The sequence below is a fragment of the Stenella coeruleoalba genome (genome assembly GCF_951394435.1).
Source record: "Stenella coeruleoalba genome assembly, chromosome: 5".
Taxonomy (NCBI): Eukaryota; Metazoa; Chordata; class Mammalia; order Artiodactyla; family Delphinidae; genus Stenella; species Stenella coeruleoalba.
In genome coordinates this window covers 68145513-68160706 of record NC_137150.1, presented here as the reverse complement: position 1 = coordinate 68160706, position 15194 = coordinate 68145513, and the positions used below count along the sequence as shown (strand labels likewise).

The 15194-nt window shown below is 34.8% G+C and overlaps 1 protein-coding gene across 1 annotated transcript; it reads left to right on the top strand.

Annotated features, from left to right (window-relative positions):
- Positions 1–655: 655 nt before the first annotated feature.
- UTS2B (urotensin 2B) lies at positions 656–12500 on the top strand (the record flags this gene model as incomplete). Its single annotated transcript, XM_079922093.1, has 5 exons — positions 656–755; positions 4817–4915; positions 6102–6139; positions 7611–7704; positions 12191–12500. The coding sequence occupies 5 exons, from the start codon at positions 656–658 to the stop codon at positions 12214–12216; spliced, it is 357 nt and encodes a 118-aa protein (XP_079778219.1). The 3' UTR covers positions 12217–12500.
- Positions 12501–15194: the final 2694 nt, after the last annotated feature.

Here is a 15194-nt window from a genome sequence, read left to right as displayed (position 1 = left end):
GCACAATTAAAGCAAGTTTTAGAGAGAGTAATCGATGGGACATTTGCCAACTTTGAATTAATTAGATTCAGCCTTAATTTTTAAAAGTGCTGCTTGCAGCAAAATGAAACCATCCTTCTCCAACAGAGTGAGATGTTAATGTACCCATTATGATTCATTTCAAATTTGAGCTCTTCCCAGCTCAAATCTATTTGGTTGGTTAAAAATGAAGTGGTGCTTGCAAATAACATTACTATCCGGAAGACCACATTTGGCTCTAAATTAGCCAAATGAAGGGCATTGTTCCCATTTCATTTTATGAAAAGCTAACCCACAGGTCTCTAGTCCCAGTCTTTGCTTTATGCTATGCATGTGTTTGAGTGCGTGTGCATGCATAGGAATGCATGCTTTTAGTGAAATGCGCAAGTATGAGATATATTGATTCGGTTCTTCTTGTCATTGACTGAGTAGCAAACCTGTCACTTCTCCGAGTAAGTGAATCATGTTGACAGGGTGCACTACATTTTATAAGCTTTTTTTCTCTTTGTCCAGATCATTTGTAGTAGAAGCACATTTGCCACCTTTTAAACGTGGTCTCTGAAGCATTCCAGAGCCATTAAAATATTCGTCTTGACCTGGATAGTCAGTCTTTCTGCTAGCACAGAAGATTTTTAACATGAACAAGATCCTCTCAACCACTCTTTGTTTCGGACTCTTAACTTTATCTGTAATGTTCTTTTTAGAATCTGTGCATGGGCTGCCATATTTTATCCAAGGTACGTACATACGAATCTAAAATCCTACAGGTGGGTAAATAATCCTTATCTTCCTGTTTGCATTGCTTTGATTTTTCTACCACGATAGCAATAATGTTTTAAACATCAATAGGATTTAACCAAACAGCCCTTCAGTAGTTGCTGTTTTAAATTACATGTAATCTGTGATGCTGTTCTTCTCAAGTAAATTAATTTCAACTGACACTGTACTAAATGAATTTCAACTACATTCTTTTTTTCTAATCCAGGGGCATCTGTTTCTTATTTCTATTCCATGACCAAAGATGGGAATGTGTAAATAGTGATAGTGCTATGCATATTTCAAAAATACATCTTGAGGAAAGAAAAATGAGATTTTCATCCAATGAGATTATTAATAAGTTACTTTTGAAAGGAGAGTGGTTCCTAGTAGAACACATCAAGAAAGAAACCTGTGTGTGAAGAGATTTGGGGAGAGTAATGCATGGGGAAATTTACACAGTACTTTCAGGAGGACGATGCTAACAGCCACATTACGCATGGACTGTATCAGATTTCTAACATACTTAGGGTACTTATATTAAATGAAATAGTTTAATTTATGATGTCTACAAACATATGCCACGATAAAGTTAGAGAAAATAATTTTCTGCTCTTGTAATATGGTAACTTGATCTTTCTTTAAAATTTTCAGTGCATTCTGTAGTGGAAATAGCTTTTAATCTGGGAATCAGTGGAGCTAGATTAAATGCTGATTTATTAGGCAAACAACTTAACCTCATTGAAACTTTTATATATTTCTTTACATTTTAAAGATAGTAACTTAAAAATATTGCTCTTTAATATTTCTTCCAGTTTGAAACTCTGAGGTGATCTATCATCTAACTGATCTCCTTGTCAGGAAGAGGGAGATAGCCTTTTACTTTTGTCTTACTTGGGGGAACCAAGACAGAACGTAATAAATTTTGTTTACATGACACTGGGTTGAGAAAAGGGATTAAGTTTCCCCTTTCAGATCTAATTCAACTTTACTAGACCATTTTGCTTCAAATGTGTTTTAAAAGTCAATGAAAATTAGAGCAGTTCTTTTGACAGTGGAAATAAAATTGCATGCAGAAACCCTTATTATTTATTTATAGGGATTTTCCCTTTGAAAAACAAATACAAGCCTGAGACCTAAATACAAGCCTGGGAATGAAAGATTCTGGATTTTATCCATGACGCTCACATTTTGTCTTTGGCCAGTCAAAATCATTGTACTTGGTAGGACTTCATCGTTTTTCCTGTGAAATAATGGGATTTTCAGTGTTCTTAACACAGTGTATATGTGTGAGGAGGGAAATATCTGGCCATTCATAAAGGACTTTGCAAAATTAGGATGTTAGTGTTAACTGTAACTTCTGATATCATGTGTATATGAAATACAGTAAAATCCAACTCAAACATTTTGCTAGGTTATAATTAGATAACAACTCTGATCCCAGAATAGCACATATTGATATGTATATTTCGTTGGCAACATACAGGAAAGATTTCTTTCTGGGACCCCCTTTGACCTCAGTTTCATTATATATAAATGGAGAAGATTAGTTATTGGGAAGATTATTTTCTAATCTAAATTGTCGATGATTAGAGTGAGCTTCTCTCCATGTACACATTTTTCAAAGCAACTAAGTGTTTGACTCACTTTAGTCTTTTAACACATTGTTTTCAAATAAGCATTTGTCTGCTGACAGAACACCAAGGGGTCGCCATCCTCTGTGTTAGACGTCATGCAAGACCAATGGCACAATCTGTCAGCTTTTATTTGCTTGGGGCCATATGAAAGCCTGCCTCAGTGGATAAGCTTGAAACTGGACAAACTGTCTACCACAAAAGGTGGAGGAGTGAATATTGTGACCAGAAAGGCTACGGCAATTTAATTTTTTTGGTATATTATCATTTGAGGGGTTTCCAGGTTTCTTTCTGGTAAAGTTTCTTGTCTATATCCCTTAAAAATCTTCACATTCAAATGACAAGCAGGAGACAACTGTCTTTTAAGCTTCAGTATCTCAAGTAGTAATCAATCAGGTTTTTCCTGTGTATTTGCAAAAGTAATCACTCTCTCATGTCTGAGCAACTTTGCCATCATTTGTGCTAAAGGGGTATCTGCACTTGGGTATTTTTTTATTCAAACATCTCCTTTATCAACACTAACTTTTAGTTCAAAGACAGATGAAAAGTACATTCTTTTTTTTTCTTTTAAAGCTGTATGTGTTTTAATACTAAAAATAAAAACAAGACTTATTTGCTATTTTTCTTAGGCAATATCTCACTTAACTTTAGAAATAAAAAAAAATTTAATTTCTTGAAAAAACTTTTTCCTCAGAGATTCCTACAAAAGGTGGTTTTCTTAAAAGTTAGTGACAAGAATTTTTGAGGACAGTCATTCAGGTGTAATTACTAGAAACCAAACTGGTAAAGAATGGTAAATACATTAATTGTCTTTTTAAAAAATGTTCCACTTAAATATGCAGAGAAGTGGGCTGTAAATTAAGCAAACAAAAGCTTCAGATCATCACTTTTCTAGTTACCTTCCTCCTAGTCTTATAAATTCCCTAAACTGAAGGCAATGAATCTGTTTCTTTAACACAGTTCTCTTTCTGAAACAAATAATCATTATCACCTGGCTACACAATGTTCCTTATTTTTTTCAATTAAAGCATTTTAAAGATTGTAATTTAACATTTTAGTGAACAGCTATAATAAAAAATTACTACACTATTGCATGGTCATATCTTTCTCTTAAACTAAATTATCTCCGAGGGTCCTTGTTTAATTGATGTTAAGCAAAAATTCCATTGCTAGTCTATTATTTTAACTACTCAAAGAAAAAAATAACCTAGAATATCACAAATACTTTCTATGTCTGTGAAGTAATGGAAATTGAGGAACTTTGAAATTGAGGAAATTGAGCAACAATAAGTGTTTTTGGTCAATGCAGAAAATTTTGACGCTGCCACCTACCCCAAGTCATTTATTTTCTTTCTCAGCAAAGCTTTCATTCCTTTAATTAGCCACTTAGTTTCTTGAGTTCATTAGTTGACATTTTGTAGACACAGGGAAAGAGAAACAATTTAAAGGAAGAATCTAGCTAAATTATGAGCCATTTCTCTAACTGAAACCACAATATTCCCACTCCTAAATTTTAAACTCACTAATCTACCTTTTGTCCACACAATATCAATTATTATGAGGAGACAGAGGAAGAATGATCCTATAGAAATTGTACCATAAAGGTTTGATTTTTTAGGCCACCTCACAAAGTTCATTTTGTTTATAACACACTAATTATTATTTTGTTTGCATTAAACTCTTGTTGCCTCTTCATTTTTTATAGCTTGAATAAAGTCTATTGTCCTGACTTCTACTCCAGAATTAAAGTATTTATGAAAATTTGGGTGATTTTTCTGTTTTTAGAGTGCTGAGATAGCTGGGCATCTGACCAATGAGTAGGCTGGGAGGTAAATGGGCAAAGATGGAAAGATATCAATATGGAAAAAGTAGGCACTGTCTTACCTCTTCCACAGGGTTGCCTTGGATGATTCAAAGGCAATTCCCAGAACACAAAAAGGCTCATATTTTAATGTGTATCAAATAAAATCTCAAAATCAAATGTTATTTTTTCTTTTAAAAACAACTTTTAATTCGTATTTTTATGTTAAACACAATAGTAGAAAATTTTTAAAAAACGCAGATGAAAAAACAGAAAGTAAAATTTACCTGCAATTCTACTAACCCAGAAATAATTACAGGTAAAATTTAGTCTGTAACCTTCCAGGTATATTCTCTATCTCTGCCTCCCTCTCTCTCTCACAATCTCTCTTTGAGTGTTCACGTACATTCAACGATTGTGAAAACAGCCCATCTTTTGGGATTACACACCTCTCTCTATACACATTTTATTGGTGAGTATACACATTGTTAGTGCATATAGTGATTGATAGTGATTATAGTTACCTGTAAAACATATTTAATCAGAAACATGTTCAGTGACACAGACTGAAAATCGAGGTTTCACTACATTGAGGTAATTATTACAGGAAATGAATTGTTTCCAGATAAAGGAGATACAGATCGCGAAGAACTATTGCTGGCTCTACTGAATAAAAATTTTGATCTCCAAAGACCTTCCAACACTGGTGAGTTAAGAATAAAGTCAAACTTTATTTATTCCATCTTCTGACCTGTTCTTTCTACATGTTAATTTATATTAAATAAAATAATAATTACTAATTTTAATGCTGCATTGAAGGCTTAAATGTCTTTCTTATCTCGTATTCACGCTAAAAGCAATGGCATTATTAAAAAATATTAAAATCTTATTTTGTTCAGTTTGAGAGTCCTAATGAGATCAGTAACTATCTAGTTACTCAATAGTTATCTTTAGTCGTATTTTCCTCTCACCTAAGCAATTCCCACTGGTACAGTTAATATTATTTTTTACTAAATGCTTCAAGAGTATCACTAAATGTTTCAAAACAGGTTTCCACTAGAAATTTCACAAGTTAACTGTGGTTTTGTGGCAGTTAAGTTAGCACTTTTTTCGCAATCAAATTCTTTCAATTTGGGAAATGGTTGGAGTAGAAACCATTGGGTAATTTAGGCTATACCAACTGAGATTTTTTTTTCTTTGAAGAACAGGAGAATATAATTTACAATTATGCATCAGACTGGTCTCCAAGAAATGACAAATATTGTCAGAAACTTAGCAAGTCTAACCTGAGAGACAGTGTGACAATATGATAATGTGGTACCCTCTCAGAAAACATCTGTTCTTATAAAAAAATTGTCTATTCATGGGACAGTGTACCAGTTAAAACAATACCTTAATAAATACTTTAAAAATACAGGATTTTAAAATTAATAAGATATTTTCATTGAAGAATATGAACACAATTATTAAAAAAAAAAAGCTATACTCAAAATGTAAAACCCAGAGGGAGTTGATATTAACATTTCTGGAAATTTCCTTCTTGATGGAACTATATAGATAAGATTTGTGTCCTGCTTTTTTTACTTAATATCATTTCATGAGAATTTCCCCATGTCAGTAAACTAGCTTATTTCTAAATACTAGTCCTTGTTAGAACTATGGTTTATTTAAAAAAACTCTGTGCTTATTGATAGAAATTAGGTATTTGCTCATTACATTACTGATTATATTTCAATATTACAGGCATTGAAAAAATGCTTGGACCTTTATATTAGGGACAGGTAGGTGATCTCAAATCATACAAAAAAGACCTTTGTCTTCCTTGAATGTATGACCTGAAATGAATTATTACTTGCAATGTACATTTTTCATATGATAAATGTGTCTTGCAGATATAGAGCTGGCTAACAAATTGGAAGAACTTAACCAGGTGAGAATGTGAAATACTTAAAATTTCAATTTTAATAATAACCAAAAGACACTTTCTTTTGACATAATAGTTGTTACAATTATTAATACTCTATTATAAAACCTTTATTCCTGCTAGAGGAAGAGTGAAGTAATTCGCTAGGGAAAAAATAATCAAATTCTACTAAAAAATAAAAAGAACAGAACAGAGCCATAACTGAAGTGATCATGGGATAAAATGTCTAGAAATCTGGATTCTAGACCCAGCTATCCAATTACCTATGAGACCATGGAAGAATTAAAATTCTCTGGACCTAAATCTCCTCATCTGTAAAATAGGAGGCTATAACTAGATTGGTGGTTTTCAAAAGTTATTATTATTTTTTAAAGTGGAAATTTTTTTTTCCAAACAAAATTGTATGTGGTCTCAGTAAATGAAATATACAAAAGTGGAGGGCTTCCCTGGTGGCGCAGTGGTTGAGAGTCCGCCTGCCGATGCAGGGGACACGGGTGCGTGCCCCGGTCCGGGAAGATCCCACATGCCGCAGAGCGGCTGGGCCCGTGAGCCATGGCTGCTGAGCCTGCGCGTCCGGGGCCTGTGCTCCGCAACGGGAGAGGCCACAGCAGTGAGAGGCCCGCGTACCGCAAAAAAAAAAAAGTGGAGCTGCTCTGTTTGAAACAACTAGTTTGGTGAGGGAGGGGCCCAAAGTGCTGCTTTCTTGACCTGCATTTGGCTTCGGTACAGAAAGCCCCTTAGCAACCTTATCTCCTGACTCCTTGCTATGAAGAAAATTGGAAAATCATTGGATTAGATGATTTCTTAACTCTCTCAAACACAACTGCATGCAAATCCACTATTATACAAACTGTATGGCTGTTTGTGAGAGAGAATTATGCCCCATCAATTCTTAGTATCTAGGACACAGACGCGTGCAGTAGCTCAGGCTGAGTTCTATTTTGATAGAGTTAGGTCTTTAGGGTTTAGGCAATCAGCGAGCTTGCAAAAAATTAACATGGCTTACACTCTGGGTGGAAACCCTAGGGCATCAAAATACTTCTCACTTACTGCTAGAAGGGACAAATATTTCAGGAAATCCAAACATTCACATAACTCTTCGGAACTCCTTGAAAAGGACTGGTTATTATAGGTGACTTAATATCAAGACCAGCTACACAGGTTGTGTTTACAGGCTCCCCATTAATGAACACTCAGACTTGACTTCCTTCACCATAAGCCTGTTTGTTCCTGATCACCTGTTAAGTCATGGACCTTTCCCAGCCAGTTTCTAAATGCAAGTTTCGTTTTATTTTTCTATTTAATTCTTTTTGTTTATTTTCATTTTTTACTTTTATTTCCTTTTATGTTCCTTTGTCTCCTTCCTTTCTTCCATCTTTCCTTCTCCCTTTCTTTGTCTATCTTTCTTCTTCTTCAATAGAAAAAAAAACATTGCTGTTATTAAAGATTAATACTTTTCATACTTGATTTTTAACAGCTGGAAAAACTGAAAGAGCAGCTCATGGAGGCAAAGGATGCTGAGATGTCTTATGCTATAGGTGGTCTATCTTCTTCCCATCCTAATAAGCGAGGTAAGTTTGGTGGTAGAAAAGAGTTGAAATAGAGATTTGCTGGACCTTTCCATAGTTAGTATAGCTTAGGCTGTGATGTGTTACCAATTATAATCTAAATCTCAGAGACCTAATATAATAAAATCCAATCATAAAGTTCAATGTACATAGTACAACCTTCTTCTATTTTGTGGCTATATCATCTAGATTATTGCTGTAGCTTGACTACCTCCAAGATTACCAAGACACAGGAAAGGATAGAGGATGCATCCCAGCTCTCAACTGCCTCAGTTCAGAGCTCAGTTTTGTGACATGCAGCACTTCTACTGAAGTCCATTGCCTAGAATTAATCACTTGGGCTGCCACCAAAATATTGGCAAGACAGACTAATAAATGTTAGAAAGCACGTACAGTACTTGGAGAGTACTGCCTCAACCACAGTCAATCCTTTGATCTTTTCTTAACCACAAAGGCTATATTCAACCGTCTCCCATTAGAGACAACTCCAAACTCCTTTCACTGCTGCACCCAGAACAAAGAATAAGCCCTCCAGGAGATACTAATCTGTGTCAAATACAATGTGGCTCCTCTTCATTCACAGACCTATCAGCTAAAAGGACAAAATTCAATAATTGGCAGAGGAACAGGGGCTGGATTATCACAATCAATAATCTTATTCACAAAGGAAAAGAACAAGACGCACACAACATCAAGAATGCTGGCCTCCACCAATTCTGAAATCTCACTGGGCAAATATTATAAAAGTTTCTTGATTAGGTTTCTTGATTAGGACCTGCTAGTGTGTAGGTGGAGTGCTTTTTCCACTGTGTTATTTCCTCTGGCTTCGCCCTTTCTGAGGTTTTTGCTTTTTTGGCTTTTTCATGTTCATCCCTGGACACATCATATGGGCTCCTTGGGGAATATTCCCTTCTTGAGGATTGCACAGTTTTCTCAGGTCTCCTCCTACTCTCACAAAGTTGGAGGCCCAAGGTTTATTTGGTCTTAAAGTGTCAAAGACATTTTTTATTCTAGGGTTTATGGTTTCTTTGCCAATGGTGTTCTTGTAACAATTTAGAAAGCTTCTCAGCTATTTCCTACACACAATCTTTTTAAAACAATTTTAACTCCTTTGCATTCTTATCCCCAACTGAGTTGCCTTGAAGACATCTGGAACATACCTTGAAGGCTATACATATAATCTGATTTGTGCCCTGAGCCCCTTATTCCAATTGATATTTACCTGGCGTCACTCACTTAGAGTCATTTTAAATCGCATTTTATAGTTTTGGGATCCAGAAACAGCTCTTGCAATATTTCAAGATCTTGTATTTCTGAACTATCTATTTTTATTTATTTGCAAAGACACCATTTTCTTCTTGAGCTCACTATTTCTTGCAATACCTGTCTAAGTGTATCCAACAGCAACCTAAAAATACTGCCAATATTCTGTTTTCCTAGTTTTTCTTCTGGAAATTCAAGAAGAACACAATCTGAACCTGAACTGTTGCAGACGTCAGTTTTACCACATACTATGCTACTTTGTAAAATGGTTCTTCGTGTTTCCAGCCTATGATATCAATTTCCTTGTCTGCCATTAATCAGCTGCTGAGACTGTGCCGTAACTTAGGTTCTTCTTAGAGTACCACCCTCCTTCAAGTTTTCAAAGTGTACTTTGGGACAAATTAGGCAAAGCACATCAAGAAAATAACCTTACAATCTCAGTGGTGTAACTTGGTTTAAGATTTATTTTGTATTTACATGAAGCCTTAGGTACCTTCATTATTTTCCTTCACTTTGTCCCTGCACCGTGTGTCATTGTAGCAGGATAGGAAAAACATGGAGGTAAATGTACCCTTACCTGCCAAAATTAGGCACATGATCTCAAGCTAACTTAGCGGGGTTGGGGAAGCCCCTGGAGAATGTGGAGAAATGCAAGGAACAGTTGGAGAATCTTACCTCTACCATAGATATTTTGAGCTTGTTATGACATGTATAACAAAATCTTCCCAGTAATGATTTAAGTAAACCACTGAGTATATAAATTTGAGTTTAGGGAAGTAACTCAGATTGGAGATCTAAATTTGACAGTTATCTGCATATCAATATTGCTTGGTATTGTGATGAGACTGTCTAGGGAATCACTCTAGACAGATATAAAACAGAAGACATCCAAGGCCAAGTCCCAGGCCACACCAAGGTTAGAGACTGGGCAGATGAGAGAGAATTAGCAAAGGAGGCTGAGAAGGAGCAGCTACCGAGGAAAAAGGCAACAAAGAAAAAGATGCCTCGGAAGTCAGATAAAAAACTGTTTCCAGGAAGACATAGTTCAGCTGTTCTAATGCTATAATAGGTCCAGTAAAATGAGAACTGAGATTTTCCATCTGAATAGCAATGGGAAGGGTTTTAATGGTTTTGACAAGAATTATCTGGTGGACTTATGGTTAAAGAGAATATGACCAAACAACAGGAATGACTAACAACAGACAACATTTTTGAGAAATGTTTTCTAAAGCGTAGTAAAAATTGGGATATTAGAGTAGCTTGAGGGGGGTCAAGGAAGCTTTATGTTTGTTTGTTTTTAAGCAAGGAAATATTAAAACATATGTGTATGTAGTAGGAACAAAGTAAATATTTATGGTGATTAACATAGGAATTAGACGCCCAGGTTAGGTGACAAAAACAACCCACATCATATCTGAAGTGTGGTGTTTATTGGCATAACTAGAAACAGTCCACCATAAATAGCAATGTATGATGGTAAAATGGGCTCAGAGATTCAGCTTAAAGCAAGAGTATCTTACACTTACTGTGAATTATTGTAATTTGTTTAATTATTTAATATATAGTTGACCGACCGCTGCTAAATTCTTCCATTCATTAAAAATATAACTGTCCAACACCTAGCATCATGCTAAAAATGGGGATCACAAGAGTTAACCAGATAGACATCAAGAGACACCAGAATGCTGGCTAGGGTTTTCCTTCACATAAATGATTAATGATAAATAAGCATTGAGGAGTTGGCTCTACTGGGGATACCATTCATGAAAGTTCCCTTCAACTGGTCCAGAAAATTTCCAAACTATGTTCCAGTGCATACTTAATTGAGCCGCTCTTGTGGTATAAATCTAGGATATGTGTAGATTTCTTTTTCCTTCCAGACTGAGATATTCAAAGATATCCAGAGGGCAGAAAGGGACTTTCCAAAATACTATAAAAAGAAGATTGGATTAGCAGGCCAAGTTCTTCAGTTTACTGTCTGAAAATAAACTTCTGCTTGCATAGGGTTTGAATGTGGTTTTGTTTAAAGAAAACTCTGGCTCTTTTGGGAATGAAAAGTAGACTCTGAGTGCTATCATAACACTCTATGTGTTTGCACTGATGAGCGCTAGGTTCACAGTTTACAGAATGAGTGGAGGTAGGGAGAGAAACCTAGGCAGGAAGATAGATTTTTTTTTTTTTTTTTTTTTTTTTTTTGCGATACGCGTGCCCCTCGCTGTTGTGGCCTCTCCCGTTGCGGAGCACAGGCTCCGGACGCGCAGGCCCAGCGGCCATGGCTCACGGGCCCAGCCTCTCTGCGGCATGTGGGATCCTCCCGGACCGGGGCACGAACCCGTGTCCCCTGCATTGGCAGGCGGACTCTCAACCACTGTGCCACCAGGGAAGCCCGAGAGACTTTCATCATTTATGGCAAAGAGTGTCTTTACTGAGTTTTTCAGCTCATTTTTATTGTGCATCCTATTAATCAATAGTGAATTGAAGACCCATCTCCCCAAGGTCTTCATTTTATAAACTATTTAGATTGAAGGAAATTAGAGAAATTTGTAATTAATTAGATGAAGCTAACGTAAGTTGGACAATTGATTGGGAACAACCCACAGAAGATTTAAAATGACTCATTCACTCGTTTGAAGATTAAAATGCTGTTCAAATTGGTTTGATTTTTCTGAAACATCCCTTTATGATCAGAATGTGAAGACTCAATGTGATGATCAAATTATTTAAATATCATCTGGTGGTCTGCAAAGTAAACTTTAAATTTTCTTCCTTCTTTTTTCTCCAGTAAATAGAAGCATATTTATCACTGATTTTACTTATGTGACTTCCCCTTTGGGACTTAACTTACCCCAACTCTTAAATAGAAGGGTGTGTCTTACTGTAGTCTCTGAACTGCGTTATATGCATTATAATGTGGAACAGTGCTGTCCAATAGAACTTTCTTTGATGACGTGACCATTCTCTAATTTGCACTGCCCATTACGGTAGTTACAGGCCACTAGGCATTACTGAGCACTTGCAAGTTGGCTAGTGTGATAGAGAAGCTGAATTTTCACATTTGATTTAATTTTAATTAATTTAAAGATCCACATGAGGCTAATAACTACCATTTGAACATTCGTTTTAGAAAACTTTCTCTCATACTCAGGTGTACATAAACTATTTTATTCAAATGTACCATTTTATCAAAAATCTTCCTAATAAAGATTTTGTTTTGTTTATTTTTTAGCTTGCTTTTGGAAATACTGTGTCTAAAGTTTTTCCTCTGGATGCCAAAAAAGATAAGAACATTAGACAAAATTATATATCTACTCACTTTACTGCTTAAAGATTGTAGCTATTTCAAGCATAAAGAAACGGTGGCAGAATTTATCCAGCATATTACATGCTTAAAACTTATGTTGTGAATAATGATGACAAATCAGTTGCACTTTTGAATGGCATGGGACGATCAGAATGGCTTTGTAGACCTGAAGTTGGGAGTGCTGTTATCTATTGTATGCTTTTCATAAATTCATTGTCTACATATAGTTTTGTCCAGAGATGACTAGGCTGTTGAGCTATCAATTAAAATATTTTAGACAGTGTCTTTGAAAATTAAATTATATTGTCCCAATTTATATGAGAAATTATATTTTATTAAATTTATTTAAAATATTTTAGAAAATGTCTTGGAAAATTAAATTATATTGTCTCAATTTATAGAAAATGTGCATCATTGTCTTTTCTCTTTTTTTGTGATTATGCTGGCTACTATCTCTTTTCTGTTCATCAGGACAATTGTCACTGAGACTACCAGAACCAAATGAATACATTACTAAGAAGCAGAAATCTATTGTTTATCGAACTCTAGGAGAAAGATGTATTAGAAGTTTCAGAGATAGATATTAAGAAAATTTTTGTACAGAACATGCTTTTGGGTTCTTTAATTCTCATCTCTGCCTCCTCCACAATATCAGAAATTATTTGAGGTTCTCAGCATGTCTGTGAGAGACTAGACTCAGTGTACCAAAAACATCAAGTAAAACAAAACAAAAACTCATTGGATTTTCCTTCATTTTTTCCCCCACGTTTTCACATCAAACTGCTCTTGTTTACATCTCGTCTGAGCAAACTTATTTAATCAATTCAAGGCTGGGAATCCAATTTCATTCTTGTTTGCCACCTGTTGTGGCACAGAAGCATAGTTGAAGTAACTTTATAATTAAAGAACATCAATGACTAGCTGGCCAGATGAGCCTACTGGCATTCCCTTACGTCACAGAACAGGGGAAATGCAGTTTATCTACATGATGTTAATTGTGTGGTGCTTAAAGATAAGACTATCTCATGAGCTAGAATGAACAATATTGCTTAAGCTAAAAAAAAAATTAAAAAATACATGAAACTGACCAAGTTGAGTAACATGCCTGTAGTGCTTTAAATACACTTGTTAGGAGCCACTTAAATGTACATAAATATTCGTTGCTCAATAATGCCTGAATGTTCCCACTTATTTACACCTGTTGTGAACATAAACATGATATTATCATAAAGAAAACAAAACTCCTGTTTTCATCATCTCACGTTTATTAACTTTGGAGCAGTTGAACAATATTTATGCATTTGTAAACTTTAGGGGTAATGTCATTCAAAAAAGGTTTTGATACTTCTTCCTTTTAGAGAAAGTCATCTGTTTATAATTTGTTTTCTTTTTATAATTTGCTTTAAGAAGTTTAATTCCCTAAAGATATCTGTAGATTAAAGGTAGAATTTGCTAGATATTTTTTGTGTGTGTGTAACCAGGAATTAATATCCCCCATGAAAAACTGGTTATATAATTAACACCAGAACTCAGAAATCCATATTCACAGTTTGCTGTATGAAGCTTTTTACAGGAACAAAGAAAAATAAAAAGTAATCTATTTCTTTGAAACTAAATGAAAAGTTCCTTTAAGCTGGTGACTTTCAATGAAATATAGCTGGATTTAGTAATATACAATGGGTTATACAAATAGATGAGATGACTCGTCATGTTCTTAACAGAAATTATGTCTTAAATTTCCTGCTATGTTAAAAGGATGCCTTATTTTAAACTAGAATACCGCTGACTTATTTTCTATTCTGTATAAAGTAGTGGTAAAAGTTAAAATATGAAATAAAATAGTTATAAGTGGAGAAGACACTTTTCTTTTTTTCTTCATGTAAGTCTTGTGTATTCTTTTTTTCTTCATGTAAGTCTTGTGTATATGCTGAGACAAATGCATTACACATTAGAATAAAGTATAAATCGATACACTGTGACTTCTTACTTTAGTTAAAATGGAGGCCATAGGCATAATTTTGAATTTAAAAATTATAGAAGATAGGAAATCAATTTGTTTAATCCAACTTTAAATCTTTATCATGAGAAATTTTTAGGTTAAAGTAGGTTTTAATACCTTTTGTCAAAGTGTGAACCAACAGTACCCAGTTGGATTAGCAGCTGACAAATATCCAAAGGGGAGAAAAAGGAAAGAAAGAGCTTCTAAGGAATTAGACATATTTCTATAATTCATCAGAAAGTTGGGAAAGGTGGGCAAGAGCAATTATAACTTAAATAATTCTTTCAAATAATGAGTCCTGCAGTATATCTGTCCATGTACCACTAACTTTCTAATGTAAGTTTATGAACAGAAATTGAAGAATCAGTGAGATTTCTCAAAATTCAGTTCTCTTTGCTAAGGCTCCTCTATTACAATTAAAAGAATCATTCATTTTCAGTTTTTTCCTAAGCTTAAAGTTTTTCAGCAGTTAGAACATTTCCCCCCTCAAGGAGAAGTTATATGCAAAACCACTTTGTATTCTAAGTGCATATGTTCATCTCTATGTCTGAGTTTATTTTGTTCTTTGGATCGTACATTAATTCATTTTTAGGTAAGATCAACAACAACCCATTTCTCTCCCCTTCTTCTAATATGACTATACCTTCTCATCACAGTCTTCCTTCTTAGGCTAAAATAAACCTTTGCTTTGCTGACCGAACTTTTTTTCTTCCCACATATCAGAGTCTGTTTGACAGTGATTACTAGGGTTTAAAGAAGTGTTTTCAGAGGGTTTTTAAATTTCTGCTGACTTATGCTAAATCTCTGGTCCAAGGAATAAGTTATCTTTATGTTTTGAAAACATATCCAATGCACAATGGGCTTATGCATCTAAATTACAAGAACAACACAGTTTTGCTGAGAGTTAAGCTTTCCAGCATACCAAAACTT